The sequence below is a fragment of the Pelobates fuscus genome, chromosome 2, assembly GCF_036172605.1.
Source record: "Pelobates fuscus isolate aPelFus1 chromosome 2, aPelFus1.pri, whole genome shotgun sequence".
Lineage (NCBI taxonomy): Eukaryota > Metazoa > Chordata > Amphibia > Anura > Pelobatidae > Pelobates > Pelobates fuscus.
Window position 1 is genome coordinate 169,453,603 of NC_086318.1, and position 19,257 is coordinate 169,472,859.

The following is a 19,257-nucleotide window of genomic DNA, read 5'->3' on the forward strand; positions in this document are numbered from 1 at the left end:
AAGTGAATGATCCTTCTCCTTGGGACTTGCACCCTGTCGTTGAAGGTGGAGTAGGCAATGGCAAGAGCATGCTGTGGGTAGTCAGTGCAAACACTCTCTTCCCGGTGAATAATGAGGAGACTAACTATGATGACGTTATTTGCGTTGAAAGTAATGATGCCAGAGATCTTTTGAAACCATATGGAATGAACGAATTGGTTAAAAGAAAGGCAAGAGACCACCTGCATATAGACAAGAATACGCATAAGAGAAAGAAGAGAACAGGTGAAAAAGAGAAGCTGCAGACTGCCTATCTGCAAATAGTTGAGTTATGTCCTGAAGATGTCCGTGTTACCACAGTGCAGACTCTGTTTGATACACTACTGAGGAGAGTCAGAGAAACCAGATCTTCACGTATTGGATGAGTCGGTGCGTGGAGTTGCAGAGAACGTAGAACAAGAAATATTTAAACTTTTCCTGTGTACTGACAGCAGATATAAGAATAAATACCGGATCCTCCTTTTCAATTTGAAGGACCCTAAAAATCAGATCCTGTTCCGTCGTGTGGTCCTTGGTGAAATCACCCCACAGTGTTTGGTTCTAATGAGTGCAACGTAAATTGGCAACGTGCACTGGAACAGTTCTGCAGAGCACACGCTGAAGGAAGGACTGACAGAGCCGCTTGAAGACAAGTAACTGCTATTCAATCTATAACAGTGAAAAACAAATTTTGGTTTTAAAAGCACACTATAGAGACACCAGATATGAGTGGCAACTGTCAAAGTACGCTGGCAGGGTTGTGCAGGGCACACGCTGAAGGAAGGCCTGACAGAGCCGCTTGAAGGACACTGACTGTCTGCTATTAGCTTACACTGGAAACCTTTTTTCTTTGTAAAAGCATGCTAAAGAGACACCAGATATGATTGGCAACTGTCAAAGCACGCTGGCACAGGTCTGCAGAGCACACGCTGAAGTAGGCCTGACACCCAGATGCTTGCAGACAACTAACTGATCTTCTATTACAGTGAAAAAAAATGATTTCTTTAAAATCTAAAGCTTAAGCTATTGTTAAAACAGATATGAGTGGTGGCACTGACTGTGCAAATGGGCAAGGCATCCAACCTGACACAGAAGCTGGCAGGCAGGCAACTGCTCTTCTATTACAGTGAAATTTTTTTATTTATTTTAAATCTAAAGCTTAACCAATTGTTAAAAAAGATATGAGTGGTGGCACTGGGCTAGTGGGCACAGTATCCAATGTGAACCTCACACAGAAGCTGGCAGGCAGGCAACTGCTCTTCTATTACAGTGGAAACAAAATTTTGGTTGTAAAAGCACACTATAGAGACACAAGATATGAGTGACAACTGTCAAAGCACGCTGGCACAGGTCTGCAGAGCACACGCTGAAGTAGGCCTGAAACACAGACGCTTGCAGACAACTAACTGCTCTTCTATTACAGTGAAAAAAAAAATATTTATTTTAAATCGAAAGCTTAACCAATTGTTAAAACAGATATGAGTGGTGGCACTGGGCAAATAGGCACAGTATCCAATGTGAACCTCACACAGAAGCTGGCAGGCAGGCAACTGCTCTTCTATTACAGTGAAAAAAAAATATTTATTTTAAATGTAAAGCTTAACCTATTGTTAAAACAGATATGAGTGGTGGCACTGGGCAAATAGGCACAGTATCCAATGTGAACCTCACACAGAAGCTGGCAGGCAGGCAACTGCTCTTCTATTACAGTGAAAAAAAATATTTATTTTAAATGTAAAGCTTAACCTATTGTTAAAACAGATATGAGTGGTGGCACTGGGCAAATAGGCACAGTATCCAATGTGAACCTCACACAGAAGATGGCAGGCAGGCAACTGCTCTTCTATTACAGTGGAAACAAAATTTTGGTTGTAAAAGCACGCTATAGAGAGACCAGATATGATTGGCAACTGTCAATGGATGCTGGCACAGGTCTGCAGAGCACACGCTGAAGTAGGCCTGAAACACAGACGCTTGCAGACAACTAACTGCTCTTCTATTACAGTGAAAAAAAATATTTATTTTAAATGTAAAGCTTAACCTATTGTTAAAACAGATATGAGTGGTGGCACTGGGCAAATAGGCACAGTATCCAATGTGAACCTCACACAGAAGCTGGCAGGCAGGCAACTGCTCTTCTATTACAGTGAAAAAAAATATTTATTTTAAATGTAAAGCTTAACCTATTGTTAAAACAGATATGAGTGGTGGCACTGGGCAAATAGGCACAGTATCCAATGTGAACCTCACACAGAAGCTGGCAGGCAGGCACCTGCAATTACATTACACAGGAAAAAAAAAAAAAAAAGCAGCCTGATGTTCTAGCCCTAAAAAGGGCTTTTTGGGGTGCTGTCCTTACAGCAGAGATCAGATGAGTCCTTCAGGATTGTAGTGGACACTGAATACCCTAGCCTAGCTATCAATTTCCCTATATAATCAGCAGCAGCTAAACTTTCCCTCCTCTCACTAAGCATGCATCTTCCGAATGAATTGAAAATGGATGCTGGGAGGGAGGTTGGAGGGTGTGGAAGGGAGGGAGTGCTGCTGATTGGCTGTAATGTGTCTGCTGACCGAGAGGCACAGGGTCAAAGTTTGCCCAATGATGACGAATAGGGGGCGGATCGAACTGCGCATGTGTCCGCCCGCCGCGGCGAACGCGTACACGCTAATTTCGCCGGGAACTGTTCGCCGGCGGACAGTTCAGTACATCACTAATTATAACCAATTCAATTTAAAAGAATTGATTATTGTGCTTGTAGTTGCACTTTGATACTAATAATGATTCACATTTACAGCTGAATACTCAAGAATAAACTGGTAAAGTCACTAATTCACAAAACCTTATTGATGCGTATTTTTTGCCATAATGTCAATTACAATGGTAAAGTTGAACTGCTCAGAAATCCCAGGGAATTAAAGGCAATAAAAATACATAAATAAAATGATTTATCAATAGTACCGTATATACTCGAGTATAAGCCGAGTTTTTCAGCCCATTTTTTGGGCTGAAAAACCCCAACTCGGCTTATACTCGAGTCACTGTCTGTATTATGGCAATTTGCATTGCCATAATACAGACTGGGGGAGAGGGGGGCTGGCAGAGCTGTAACTTACTTGTTCTGCAGCTCCTGTCAGCTCTCTCCTCCTCCGCGCCGTCCGTTCAGCACCTCGGTCAGCTCCCAGTGTAAGTCTCGCGAGAGCCGCGGCTCTCGCGAGACTTACACTGGGAGCTGACAGAGGGAGCTGCACGGACGGCGCAGAGGAGGAGAGAGCTGACAGGAGCTGCAGAACAGGTAAGTTACAGCTCTGCCAGCCCCCCTATCCCCCCCACTGAACTGCCACTGGACCACCAGGGAAGGAGAGCCTCCCTCCCTGCCATGTATCAAGCAGGGAGTGGGGAACAAAAATAAAATAAAAATATAAATAAAATAAGAAATAATAATAAAAAAAAAAAAATAATAATAATAAAAAAAAATAATAATAAAAAAGGGGGTATAAGGACCACTGTGGGAGGGGTGGGTATAAGGACCACTATGGGAGGGAGGGGGTGGGATAAGGACCACTATGGGAGGGAGGGGGGGTATAAGGACCGCTATGGGAGGGAGGGGGGGGATAAGGACCACTATGCGAGGGAGGGGGGGATAAGGACCACTATGGGAGGGGGGGGGATAAGGACCACTATGGAAGGGAGGGGGGGGATAAGGACCACTATCGGAGGGAGGGGGTGGGATAAGGACCACTATGGGAGGGAGGGGGGAGAAAAGGAACACTATGGGAGGGAGGGGGGGATAAGGACCACTATGGGAGGGAGGGAGGGGGGGGATAAGGACCACTATGGGAGGGAGGGGGATAAGGACCACTATGGGAGGGAGGGGGGATAAAGACCACTATGGGAGGGAGGGGGGGATAAGGACCACTAGGGGAGGGGAGGGGGAAGTAAGGACCACTAGGGGAGGGGAGGGGGAAGTAAGGACCACTAGGGGAGGGGAGGGTAAGGACCACTAGGGGAGGGGTGAGTCAGGACCACTGGGGGAGGGGGGTGAAGGAACACGGGGGTGGGGAGGTAAGGACCACTGAGGGAGGAGGAGGGGAGGTCAGGACATATGGGGGGGGCAAATATCCTTGCACCGGCCCTGCACACACTGCATTCATACACTGCATTCATACACACACTGCATTCATACACTGCATTCATACACACACTGCATTCATACACACACTGCACTCATACACACACACACTGCACTCATACACACACACTGCACACACACACACTGCATTCATACACACACACACTGCATTCATACACACACACACTGCATTCATACACACACACGCTGCACTCATACACACGCTGCACTCATACACACGCTGCACTCATACACACACACGCTGCACTCATACACACACGCTGCACTCATACACACACACGCTGCACTCATACGCACACACTGCATTCATTATACACACACTGTAAATAAATATTCAATTAATATATTTTTTTTAGGATCTAATTTTATTTAGAAATCCTTTCCATCATCCATTATAAAGCTGCAAATTGTATTCACAGAGCAACTCAAGATTTAACATTTTTTGGTGGAGTTGAATCTGCTCCCTAATAACAGGACATATAACTCATATAACTCTACACTCTCAGGCCAGTAATAGCATAGCATTAAGTGAAGCAAAGCTTTGTACCATCATTCTGAGACAAATTCAACAATATGAATTCCTAGAAGTGCGTTACAGGGTTAGTACGGAAAATAACGTAATCTGAAACATCAGCAAGAAGTGCCAACATATTTAAGCCAGACAAAGGCAATGCCCTAGAACAAAACCAAAGCACACTTTAAAAAAAAAACAGGAGGTGTCCAATTCACAAGGGAAACTTAAGAATATCACCTCTTTTAATATTTTAGCAACATCTGTAAATGTGATTTTGAGAATTTTACTGAAATAACTGGCCATTCTCAAACATTAGTATTTATCAGTCTGAAATGCATAAAGGCACAACACACATTCTATCTGTGGTTAAATGATTTTGAATATCAAGTTAATAGCAATCTACATTTTGTTACTGTTGGGGGGAGGTATTTCATAAAATAATGCCCTAATCATAATGATAAAATAAGTGATATGTTTAAATGGTTCAGTTTGATAAATTACATAATTATACAAAATAAATTGCACACCTGCATCTTAAAAAATGGCACAATTAAGGCGGCTCTGTCACATATGGGATCCTTTGATTACCGGCCGAGGGTTCCCTTCTTCTCATCCCAAAATCTTTTAAATCCCCAGGACCCGTACAATTTACCCTATCTTTTGATGTGCCAGTCCCTGTTAAATTTTTGATGTGCCACCATCTTAGAGTGTCTAAGATGGCACAGCCCAGAAATTCAGTCACCTATCCATCTATGGTATGATCGTGAAATCATGTGCATGGCTAGTTGCTTACACAGATCTCGTGATCATATGAGTCAACATTGAGGGTTTGTGATGTGCCACTTTAATATGTGACGTATGGGGTGACTATAATATGTTGCATAGGGTGTGCCTATAGACGTGACCCCCTTTTTTCAACCTGCAGGTTATACATTTCCTTATGTATAACTTTCCAAATAAACACATTTTTTATAATTGGGTGAATTTTGGAAAGAAAAAAAAATGACAGATCTTAAAGCATCTGTTTCACAGATTAACATTTTTACATATCAATAAGGTTGCTTCTTACTTGATCTTGTTTCAGCATCTTCTTGTGACATACAATAAGGAACTAGTAGCACCAAAAATAAATAAAGTTTGCATTTAATCCATGCCATCTATGAACAAAATCTGGGAACCTATATGGAGAAAAATAGAACAACAAATTAATAACAATGGCAGGTGAAAGCTTAAAATGGAAGATGAAATGTAATGTAAAAAAAAAAAATCAAAGTTATGCACTTCGAGGGTAAAGAATGTACAAGCAATTTACACCCTAAATGGTAGTGAATTAGAGATAACAACATATTACACGGATTTGGGAATTATTATAGAGCACAAACTATGCAATAATGTCAATCAGCAGTTGCTTGGGACAGTAAGGTATTGTCATTCTGGAGATGGGAATAATTTTTTGCCTCTTTAAAAATCGCTGGTAAGACCACACCTTGAATATGCTGTGCAATTTTGGTTCTGTTCTAAAGAAGGATATTATGGCACTAGAAAAAGTGCAAAGGTGAGCTGCAAAATTAATCAAAGGAATAAAACATTTTAGTTATGAAGAAAGGTTAAAAAAAATTAAATATTTTTAGTTTAGCAAAATAGTGCCTCTGAGGGAATATGATGGCATTATACAAATATATTCAGGGCCCATACAAACCATTGTCTGGAAATCTGTCAGGAACAGTACTATACATAGGACACAAGGTCATGCATGTAGACTGGAAGAAAGAAGGTTTAGTCTAAGGCAAATTAAACATGTTTTCACAGTAAGAACACTAAGGATGTTTAAACAGCAACTGAATGAATACTTGCAAAAACATAGGATTCAGTGATGTAATTTTTAATCTGTGGGGTAATAGCTTCTTGATCTAAGGAGAGATCTGACTGCCTTTCTGGGCTCAAGAAGGCATTTTCTTCCTATTTTGTTGCAAATTTGGAAGTGCTTCAAACGTGATGTGTTGCCTTCTTTTTGATCAACAGCAGAGGCATATGTGAGAAAGGCTGAGCTTGATGGACTTATGTCTCTTTTCAGCTAGGTAAAAATCATTGTTTTTTAATAATTGTTTGACAAATAGGGTATTTTTTATTTGTTCTACAATAACATCATCCATTGAGCAAATCAAATAATATTTCCAATAAAAGAAGTGAAGCACCTACTGTCACCCCTTCCCCTCTCTATCCTTGCGATGGACAGATTCAGTTAACTAGAACTCGTTTGCCTGCCTTCCCCCATCCTCCTGAACCACATCAGCAATGCCACTGTCTGCGGTCTTTGCAAATTCTGCAAAGTACCCAGATGGTGAAAGTGCTACTTTAAAATATCCATAAATGTTGATATTGTGCAGTGTAAAATATTGCATAGGTGCAAGCATAAATTTAAAGGACCATCATAGCCTCCTTTTCTTTGTACATTTGGAATACTTGCAATCATATACCCCATTTTTTTTCCAAGCAATTCAACCTCATTCATTAAGTTTGAATTGGATACCCCAACAAACATTTATTTAAAGGGACATTGCTGTCACTAAAGCCATTTCATCTTATTAAATTGATTATAGTATCTGGAGTTCTCTGGCGCAGTCCCTCCATTTTGCGTAAAAAACATTTTCAGGCAGTTTAACAATAAATGAAGGTCTCTGGCCAACCACAGCCCAGCCCCCATTGGAGGTATGACTGAGGCAGAGATTATACACTTCCTTTTTGCAAACTGATTCATACCTGAAATGGGCACTCAGTCTAAAACTCTCTTATTAACCCAAGCAGCACAGAGAGAAAGGCTGTTGGTGACTTTAATTTAGCATTTAAACATTAAAAACGGTTTAATACTAAATGGAAGGACAGAGTCAAGGGACTCCAGACATCAAGATTCCGGTCATCAATGCAATTAAGCAATTCCAGTGCCTACAGTGCCTTTTTTATGGTACAGTAAGATAAATACATGTAAATATCTAGTGTGCATGTGCCACTTTTTCTGGCGTCCAGGAGCGATCACTTCCGGGTTGCTCCACATGGCGCCTGGCAGTGAGGCAGAGCATTGGAAGTCATCAGACAGTGTGCTGAGTGGCTTGAGGGGTCGAGGCACTCAATGAAGATTAAAATTATAATTTTTTTTAAATTAATATTAACCGCCCCCCTTCCCTCCATTCCCATTCACTTACCCGATCGTCGCCGTTCCCCCGCCGGCGATCTAACAGCCCAGACAGTCCCCCCTTGACTAAATAGGATCCCATGGGCCATGTGATCTCTCTGAAAGAGCGGTCACATGGCCGCAATAGGCACCCATAGTGTTGCCTGCAGCCAGACTGCCTGAACTGACAGGCAGTCCCCCTGCTGATGAAAAAAAGTTAAACAAAATATTTTAAAATAAACAAATAAAATTTCTTAAACTAAAAAAAATTATATATATATATATATATATATATATATATATGTGTGTATATATATATATATACACAGATATATATATATATATATATGTGTGTATATATATATATATATATATACACACACAGATATAAATATATATATTCTTATATATAACGCAATACTATATTAATATAAAAATACACTTAGAGTAAAATTACACACGTATATATAATATATATAATAGCTATATGTATATATATTATAATAAAAATAAAAATTGATTAAAAAAAGTAAAAAAATTTAAACATAAAAAAGTAAAAAAAATATATATATATATATATATATATTTGTGTAAGGGGCAAAGTACTTGTATAAGAAGTGAGACTTCAGTAGTAACGGGAATAGTATAAAAGAGCAAGTCGGTTGTGGTGTGCCGATACCGACGATACGGTAGGCCTGTAAATAAAGAGGGCCCACCAAGTAGTATGAGAGTAAAGAAAATGGAAAGAAATGAAAGAGAAAAGTGTTGAAATGAGGAGTGGGTGGGAGGGGCATTCAGACGCTGACCTTGATCGGTAAGGAGTCAGGTAAGAGGTGTAGCTTATATAGGGGGTTAAGTTAACTTAAGCCCCTCCCACAAATACAGGCCAAACGGCCTTAATACTTGTGTAAGGGGCAAAGTACTTGTATAAGAAGTGAGACTTCAGTAGTAACGGGAATAGTATAAAAGAGCAAGTCGGTTGTGGTGTGCCGATACCAACGATACGGTAGGCCTGTAAATAAAGAGGGCAAAAAGTGAATAACAAAATATTTATTACAGTCAACAATATATACAATTTATCCAGATATGGCTTTAAAAGCATTTCTTAATTCTTGTGTTGGCTTGGGTATATATGTAGTATAGGCGGATGATTTCCAACGTCCCAATGCCTTGATGACGTGTACTGGTACGTTAGCGCTGGATGCGGTGGAGGCTGCTCCTATGCGAAACAAGTGACCAGAGTAGTGGGAAGGCTTGAGACCCAGCATTGTTAGCAGGGATCGTATATATCTCATGAATGCCGTGGTGGTGAGTACTGTGTGTTGCAGTTGGAATAACGGTTGTGATGGTAGTGCTGTGGTGTTAAGAAGATAGGAGTCTAAGGCTGCTACTGGACACCATTTGTTTAGGGTAGGGTAATATGTGATCTCTTCTGGGTGCGCATGTTGGCTTGTCTTTGATTGGGGTAAAGAGAGTATGTAGTGGTCGCCATGTTTTAGTAGGTGTTTGTGTAGCAGGCACCTATCCTTTTGATTAGTTGTGACGGTGGTGAACTCCCTTGGCCTGAGGAACCCGTAGAAGGCTGTATACATGGCTGTTTTGATGACTGTGTTTGCGGTAGCGTGGAAAGGTCTGGAATCTAATAGGTCGGATAATGACTGAAAAAGTTTATTGTCTATAGGTAAGCGTTGTGGTGGTCGTGGAGGTACGGATTTCTGGATACCTCTGAGTATATTTTTTACCTGGTATGATGACATGAAGCTATGTGTGTTAGGTTTTATGGTTAGCATGTGGTGTTGTATGCCGGTAAGATATAATTTAATTGTGTTATATGATAAGTGTAATTTGAGGTGGCAAAAGGAAGCGAAAGCTATGATGGATGTCATGACGAATGGTTGTGCTATGTTGTGATCTGCGAGAAATCTATTATATAGTGTGAAGGCTCTGCTGTATGTAGCTTGAGTGTTGTGTGATAGTGCTAATGTGGCTAGATCCCTGCTATGTTCCATTATAATGTCTAGTCCATGATTAGTTGTGAGAACGGGGGTGCTACTGTGGCTGCTTGAGCTGCTGACGGGTGTGCTTGTCGAAAGTCCTGAAATTTAAAACGAGACAGGCTGTCAGCTGCTACATTACTAATACCTGGCACATGAAAGCAAACCAAGTAGAAGTTATGACATGCTGCCAACCACGTGAGTCTTCTAAGAAACCTCATGATTGTAAGGGATGATGAACGGCCTTTGTTTATTATGTGACATGTGGCTTGATTATCTGAGTGGCAGCGAACGGACAAGCCTGACCATTGATGTCCCCATGCCACAGCAGCTGCTACAATAGGGTAGATTTCAAAGAGGGCTGAGGTTGTGAAAAAGCCTTCTACGTCACGGACTTCTTCTGGCCATGCGCCCCAAAGCCATTTGGTACCGATGATGGCTGAAAAACCCTTGTTGGATGCTGCGTCTGACCATATGGTTGGTGACGTCTCTGATAGTGCGGGGAGGAACAGACTTTTACCGTTCCAGCTGGTCAAGAACCTCCTCCACATTTGTAGGTCTGCTGTGGCTTGTAGGTCCATGGACAGTCTGTGGTTCTCGTGTTGAAAGTGGGGAAAAAGACAAAGCAGTCTGGATATGAAGGCCCTTCCTTGAGGGATGATGCGCATGGCGAAGTTTAATGAACCTATAAGGGACTGGAGTTCCTTGCGGTTGCATGTACCCAGGAAAATGTAGTGGTTGATGCTATTGATAATGTTGTCAATTTTCTCGTGTGGTAAGCTTGCTTGCATGGATGCGGAATCCAGTTGTATACCCAGAAATGTTATGATGGTGTCAGGACCTTCGGTTTTCTTGAGGGAAACTGGGACACCCAAGTGGTTAAATAGATTAAGGGCTTCTTTTAGGCTGCTGGGCGGAAGTGAGTTCCCTTCTATCATCAGGAAATCGTCGAGGTAATGGATGACCATGGGGCATCTTGAAATGTTCAGTAGTAACCAGCAAAGTGTTTCAGCGAAAGTGTCAAAAATCTTTGGGCTGCTTTTTGACCCAAAGGTTAAGCGGGAGAAGAAATAGTATTTGTCTGCCCATTTTATACCATGTAGGTGCCAGAGTGTAGGGTGGATTGGTAGCAGTTTTAAGGCATTCGTAATGTCTGTTTTACTTAACCAAGCTCCAACCCCAGTATGTGTGATGGCTGTAATGGCGTGATCAATGGTGGCGTATTGAAGGGAAAATTCTTCAGAGGAAATGAGGGAGTTGAGACTTGGGGTAGGGGAGGTATGAGGGGCTGAAAGATCAATAATGAGTCTTTGCTTGAGGGAAGTTTTACCCGTGACAATTCCGATGGGGTTTGTACGCCATGATGTAAATGGTGGGGTTATGAATGGACCGAACACGAACCCTTCTGCCAATTCTTGGGCTATTAGGGTATCTACTGCTGTTGGGTTCTGGTTTGCCGACTGTAAATTGGGGCATTCTAGTTGGCCAGTGGGCATGTGTATGATGCCTGTGTGGAAACCTTCGTTGAATCCTGTGACAAGAAAATCTACCAGGTGTCTGGATGGGTGATTGGCTAGTAGTGCTGCTAGAACATCAATGTTAACAGTCATTAGGTATGGTTTAGGGTACATTTTATTAGGGCACATGGATTTGGCATGTGCCCTGAAACATTGAGAACAAATGTGCAACAATCTACATGCACTGAAACTACATGTGCCACCGTTAAAGTTATTGCAAATTTGTGATTTGCCGAAGAAAATGATAGGACGGCCCAGCTTGTCTCTGGCGTTCCTTCCTGTTCTACCGGCGTAGCTAGTGTTGGGAGCTTGGCTGTGGTCGTCTGCAGTGCTGGAACAAAAATTTGTGGTGTGTGTAGTAGAAGAACATGATACACAAGCCGGTGTCTTGAGCCCTGCGAAGTGTCTGCAGAAGATTTCTGTGTCTAGCCTGCTCCAATTGATACGGGTACCATACTGGGAAAGAGCGCTGGCCACTTTGGTGGAAAATGACCTGTGATAATCGTAAAAGGCCGACCCGCCATATTTGTTACCAAGGTCCACCAGCTTGTGCATGTAACGGTCGAATTCCTCTCTTCTATTAGGGTACACTTCACACATAACATCTCTGAAAATACCAAAGGCTAAGACAAATTCCGGGATGGTCAGTTTACGGTTTAACCTGGAGTCTTTAGATCTGACCACCACCGATACCTCATCATACATGTAGGTTTTGTTTTCTACCACATCCTGGGAGGCAATTAGTAAGGATGCTAAGTTGACATCTTTGCCCTCCAGGATGTCTTTCTTGATGTGGGCTGGGATAGTGTGTGCGGGATCAACGTCATGGGTATCTGAAGAGTTACCGTTTCCCGTAGCCAGTGGTTCGACTGGTGTCGTTTGAGCGGTGTCGGGAAGGCCTGCCTTGGTAAGGGCTGTGGTCACCGCCTCGAGGTTAGCCAGTCTGTCGTTGACCTTGCCCATGGAGCTCAAGAGTGAGGCCAGCATAGCCTGGATGTCTCCCGATCTGGTGGTGCTGGGGCCTTCCCCTGCTTCCATGTTGTTTGTTGTCGTGCTAAGGAGTCGAAATAATTCCGCTTTCCTTGCCGTAGCAGGGTAGGGAATTTGCCGTCTCCTTAACTCGGTGGTAATGCGTGGTATTGTCCAGGATCTGATTGACGCTGGACTGGTCATATCTCCCCTGTGAGAAGGTGTCTCGCCCCTAGCTGGGGTACTAGGGAGCGATAGCTCTTCACCACTGGCATGAGACATGTTTAACTAAAATAAAAGGTGACCTTGATCGGTAAGGAGTCAGGTAAGAGGTGTAGCTTATATAGGGGGTTAAGTTAACTTAAGCCCCTCCCACAAATACAGGCCAAACAGCCTTAATACATATGTAATTTTATTCTAACTGTACTGTATCAATGAATATGTTGCTTAGCGGTCGCCATGTAAATGCTAGGGATGATAACTTTATAGAGTTTCTCAGGTTTCAGCAGCCTAAGGTCTTTATGTCCTCTTTCTTTATTTAGCAATCTACTCTCGCTGGTATTATCACAATTTGCCCTCACAATTGGGTTGTTGTACGCACAATTATGTACTATCTACTACCTGCATGGGCAATTTTCTCTTATATTGGTTCAGTTTATTTTTCACATTTTCACTATTTTCTTATATCTAGTACCTTATTAGGGGGGACTTCCACCTCAAAATAATACAAAATATTCATATGTCCATATACATAGTTACATAAATAATTTCATAAATATACATGTAGACTTCACATATATAAACATGTGTAAGAAATTATGACCCTCTTACAAGGATATTCTTTTAGGGAATGTGTGACAAATAAGACACAAACACAAGTGTATAATAAAATGTATTGTTAATATTAATTTAAGGATACTGTTAGATTTTAAAAAGGATATACACATTACACATTATAACCATAGTCAGTCCAAAACCAAAAGATACATAATAAAAGGGCAATACTTAAACATTTCAATGGAGGTCTTCCCCTTGCGCCTTCATCTTGGATAATCTGGGATAGACTATCAGTTCACCATGGCCCTGCTTGCTGTGCTGTCCTCTCCAAAGAGACAAAAAGAGAGAGAGCCTTCCTTGGATGTTGTCCTTTTAAAGCCTGATTCTTGGAGTAATAAACTACAAGTCCCAGAATTCCTTTTCCCTCCCAAAAGTGGTTTATCTTGCCCTCTTTCTCCAGAGATTTCTGTCTTTACACAAGTCTTTTGATCTCTTCGTTTCTGGGTAGGTTAGACAGAATTGGGAAAACACACACAATTCCATGGTTACACCTAGATGTTAATTACTCTGATCTCCTGATAACATACATGGAATACTGGGGGGATGTAAGCTTTTGTTTTAGCTGGATGTTGTAAAATGCAATTGAAAGCTTTGATCCTTATCACACTGTTAAGACTGTAAATGACCCCAACTTGTGAAACCAGTCACATACAGAGAAAGTTATATACAATATTGCAGTTTGGCATATCAATTTCTTACAGTCCCCACCTAGAGGGCGAATGACTCAAAAAGAAAATGAGCCCTCTCAAAGAAATACAGTATTTTATTATGTGTGTTTTAAAATGTTTATGTGTTTTACTGAGACACAAATGACTTGACAACCACATATATTTATAATTTAGGGTACTGCGAGGCATAATTTAGCCGAATCATTGAGGCACTCACAGGTATCATATTTTACCAATAATTTGTACTCCTTCAGCCATATTCTTAACCTTCCATTACCCTCATAGGCTCAGCATCACTGCAACCATTAGATTTCACTCCCATCACGCTCAGTTACCTGTGCCACCAGCACTGCTTCCACCACACTGTTCCTTTAACCCTGGCCTTGCTTACTTTGAGCTGTTAGGCGCTGACCTCTGCCCACCATGACACCAGGTGTATTTTCACACCAACAGCAGTTAATTTGCTGTTCACTTACATAGTGTATTAAAGAGACCACACAAGGGAGAAACACAGTTTATTGTTTGGAGTGGGGATCTGAGTGAAGGTGTTTGTGCACGTTTATTGAGAGTTTATTAAAAGTTGTATAGCTGGAGTGGGTTTGTGTTTGAGCCCTTGAGGATTTTTAATAATTTTTCGATAGGCCCTTGGCTTCCGGAAATTAAAAGATAATTAGCACAGAAAGTGCGCAGTGTTACGTTATGCAAATCACTAGTGGTTTGATTATCATCCTTGTCTCAGTATTACGGTCTGGATTCACAAGTGGTTATCTAAAACATTGTAAACATAAATGTGAGTAAAATGCAACGAGTATTAATGTGTACTAAGTAATACATCTTCATAACAATATAACATTATTTACCTTACTAAAACCATACATATTTAACCCCTTGTGGAAAACCAAATAGAGCAAATAGACAATGCAAAATGATATATTGTCACTCACCCCACTCTGACCCAAGACAATACAAAATACACAACATTTTCTAACTTGCCCATATTCTATACCCCACCTTGAGAGTATAAATTAAACAAAAAAAAGCAAACAAAGCATAACCACTATCATTCTATTGTTCACCCCACCTTGACTCAAGGCAATGTACTATATACCCTTTAGAGTGTTAAATACAATCAAAAGCATAATAAAACAACAAAATCAAAGGAAATGGAGAGAGAGAAAAAAGTAGATTGAATGCTACCATCACCGTAAGTCATTGAACTGTATACAAAGTTTGGCAGCGTGCAATCTAAAGAAAACTGACAATGGTCTGTTGCCTTTCAAAGATAAAAAATCAAAAATGGGCTTGAGGCTATTTTTGTTGGTAACACAATGAAAAAATACAAAAACAAAAATATTTACTGTTGTGAACCAACAGACAATTACACTATCACATCTCTCCAGTGTGATCAAAATATAAGCCTCACCTTGGCAACAATTCACCTGATCTAGAAATATATAAAATTAGTAATCCAGCATCAAAATACAAAAATAAAACATAGCTGGCAGTGCAGGCGTGCTAAACTAATAAAAACAAAAATAATTTGGAATTTGGACCACCTGACTGTAATGAATGAGTTTAGAGGCTTATCCTTAATATGAAAAAATATATAAAAAATACATATTAAGGTCCTCTATAAACTGGAACTGTATTTTTCCTGAAAGAAATAAACATGTTAGATGATTGGTCTTCTCACAGGTCTATATTTTTCTTCCTTCACAATTGGCCTCATCTCCATATTTTTCTAAAAAACAAACTTCAAGGGAAAGTTAATAACACACAACTAGAATAGGTCATTCAAGAGAGACGGTATCTCTTATCAGATTCTTTATGTTAACCATCTCCTCCAATGTACTTAATTGTGCCTTGAGACAATCCAGTTTTACAAGGAACTCATTTCGTTCACATGTTAGAGCAAGATTTTCTGCCTTTAATTGTCTATTGTGTGCTTTAAGCACATTGTAGGGGACCCAAGGGTCTGTGGGGGGTTTACTGTTGTTATCTCTTCTCTGTGATCTCCATCTAGTATTAATTTGATTATTTTTATTTCCCTGAGTCCATCTATCACACATGGGCCTTTCATGATGAATATGCACATCGGATTTACAGAATTTTTCAATATGTCCCATCCTACCACACCTAAAACATTTAATGGTTTTTATATGTGGGGACTTTCTCTGATTGATATATCTGTGAGGTTGGGGACGGTGTAACAACGACACTTGTCTTTTATTTACTTTTTCTTGATTTAGTAGAATTGCTTCAGCCCTTTTTAAGCAATTCAGTATATTTACAAAGGTGTCCTGTGGGGACACAGTTAAACCAATGAACTCTCGAATATCTGGCAGTGTCCTGTTAAGTAATGCTTTCTTATATGCATATTCATTCTGATCAGCATGTGCTCCAGGTGGAACAGTCAGTTTGAAAAACACAAATAATCTATTTACAAACCCCTGAACAGACTCCCCTCTCTGCTGAGCACAATTACCAAAAGCAAAATGATGATTTATTTCCTCTAGACCAAGAACGTTTAATAACTCTTTAATAAGTAGTTGCTTGGTTCTAGGTTCTATAAATATCTCATGTGGCAGACTTGCTCTTAGTGACTGGTCTGTACTAGCAATTATCACATCAAAAATATCCAATTCATTTAAGTTTCTGTGGATTTTTTCAAATTGATCAATTTTTATCATTACATCTACTGGATCATCATCCAAGCTTATACATCCCAGTTCTTTGCTCAGTGCAATAACCTCTGTACGTTTTAAGGAATGGGTCACATTAGTTTCATGTAGTACAAGTCCCTGTGCATCCACCATGTGCTCTGTAGAGACAGGTGCCATTTTAGCAGGAATACTGCACTCACAATCTCTTTCATTATTATTAAGTTTATGTTTTAAATCATCAATATATTCAAGGCAGGCAGAATGATCAGCCTCTTTCTGGCTACTGGAAGCAAGGATTCTAATAGCACCCTCTGCATCCTTCAGCCTTTCTACAAGCTGCACATTACTACTGCGCAATTCCTCATTTTCCAGACGCATTTGCTGACTACCTACACACAAAGCAGCAGCATTTTGCGCAGACAGTTTAAATGCTTCCACATCATTCTTTAAATTTAAAACATCTGCCTCTAATTTCTCTTTCTGCCTATTTAAAGATTTATACTTCTCCGCAATCCAACGGGCAGCATAAATCAAAGCAATTTTACCATTAGATTTGGACAATTTCTTTTCAATAATTGCCCTGGCCACATAATCCTGAGCATTAAGCCACGGATCTAATGCACCATCCATACATTTAATTATTGCTTCTGGATTAGACACTTTAGCAATCTTTTTCAATAAATTCTCCATCATTGACAACGCACAATTCACTGAAATGTCTATACACAATATCTGAACAGTATCCAAAAGTAAATATACAATCTATACACTTATGAATATGCTTATAAATCACACTAAATCCCTCCTACCTAGGCTCGCCAATTATGTAAGAAATTATGACCCTCTTACAAGGATATTCTTTTAGGGAATGTGTGACAAATAAGACACAAACACAAGTGTATAATAAAATGTATTGTTAATATTAATTTAAGGATACTGTTAGATTTTAAAAAGGATATACACATTACACATTATAACCATAGTCAGTCCAAAACCAAAAGATACATAATAAAAGGGCAATACTTAAACATTTCAATGGAGGTCTTCCCCTTGCGCCTTCATCTTGGATAATCTGGGATAGACTATCAGTTCACCATGGCCCTGCTTGCTGTGCTGTCCTCTCCAAAGAGACAAAAAGAGAGAGAGCCTTCCTTGGATGTTGTCCTTTTAAAGCCTGATTCTTGGAGTAATAAACTACAAGTCCCAGAATTCCTTTTCCCTCCCAAAAGTGGTTTATCCTGCCCTCTTTCTCCAGAGATTTCTGTCTTTACACAAGTCTTTTGATCTCTTCGTTTCTGGGTAGGTTAGACAGAATTGGGAAAACACACACAATTCCATGGTTACACCTAGATGTTAATTACTCTGATCTCCTGATAACATACATGGAATACTGGGGGGATGTAAGCTTTTGTTTTAGCTGGATGTTGTAAAATGCAATTGAAAGCTTTGATCCTTATCACACTGTTAAGACTGTAAATGACCCCAACTTGTGAAACCAGTCACATACAGAGAAAGTTATATACAATATTGCAGTTTGGCATATCAATTTCTTACACATGTATATACCTATTTAAATTCTATGTGCATATTTATGTAATATTTTTACATAATTAAGTAATTTTATTGATTGCAATTAGCGGGACCTGCCTGACAACCCAGGCCAAAAGTCCAGAGAATTTCATTTGCTGGCACTATATTTAACCCTGTAACTCTCCAAGACACGCTAAAACCTGGACATGGGGGAGTACTGTTTTACTCGGTAGACTTCGCTGAACACGCATATTAGTGTTTTAAAACAGTAAAACATATCACAGCGATGATATTGTCAGTGAAAGTGAAGTTGTTTGCATTTTTCACACACAAACGGCACTTTCACTGATGATATCATTGTTGTGATACGTATCACTAGCCAAAATTGGCATTAAAATTAGTTTTTTTGCATTTTTCACACACAAACAAATCTTAACGCTAACTTTGGCTAGTGTTTGTGACCAAGTGGCTACTAAAAAGACTGGACATACCCCATTTGCAATACCTTGGGTTGTCTACTTTTGCAAATGGTATGCAGTCATGGAGGTAATTCTCATTCCTGGGCTACCATACGGTCTCAAAGGCATGGTAACCAATCTGGCAAATTTCGATGTGAAAAAACTGAAAAATGTAACTATGTAAATGTAAATGCTATATTTGACCCTGTAACTTGTAGGGCACTTTTTTTACACGTAAGACATCGCTGAATACAAATATGTGTATTTTATTGCAGTAAAAGCAAACAGTGTTATGACATTCACAGTTAGGATGCCACGTAGAACAAAAAAAAAAAATTCTTATTTTCTCCCATTTTTTTTATATTTTATTCATATTAAATTATGTTTCATACCTTAATATTTTATGTTAAATGAAAGCCCTGTTTCCCCTGAATAAAATGATATATAATAAGTGTGGATGCACATAATATGAAAGAGAAGAATTACGCCTGAACAGACATTTAGCGCAGATTCAAGTTTTTGTTTACGTTTTGTTTTGATCACAACGTGTACATTTGGCTCAGTCCTTAAGGGGTTTACTATTTGCCCGCTGGCTGTTAGTGCAACAAGTAGTACTTCAAATTATCACTCACTTGTAAAAAGCAAGTAAATGATCATTTGCGACCATGCATCCTACCAGATGCATTCGGTTCACTTTAGGCCACCATGTGGTCTTTGATAAATCTTAAATTCCTGTGCTTTAAATTGGTTCAGATACAGATGTTAGTGG

General features: G+C 40.1%; 1 protein-coding gene across 1 annotated transcript in view; it reads right to left on the reverse strand.

The window, feature by feature from the left end:
* COL21A1 (collagen type XXI alpha 1 chain) overlaps positions 1-19,257 on the reverse strand; it is a 406,528-nt gene that overhangs the window by 266,718 nt on the left and 120,553 nt on the right. The window contains exon 2 of the mRNA XM_063442941.1: positions 5,753-5,861. Coding sequence (XP_063299011.1) covers positions 5,753-5,840 — 88 coding nt within the window. The 5' untranslated portion in view covers positions 5,841-5,861. The remainder of the gene's footprint in view (positions 1-5,752; positions 5,862-19,257) is intronic.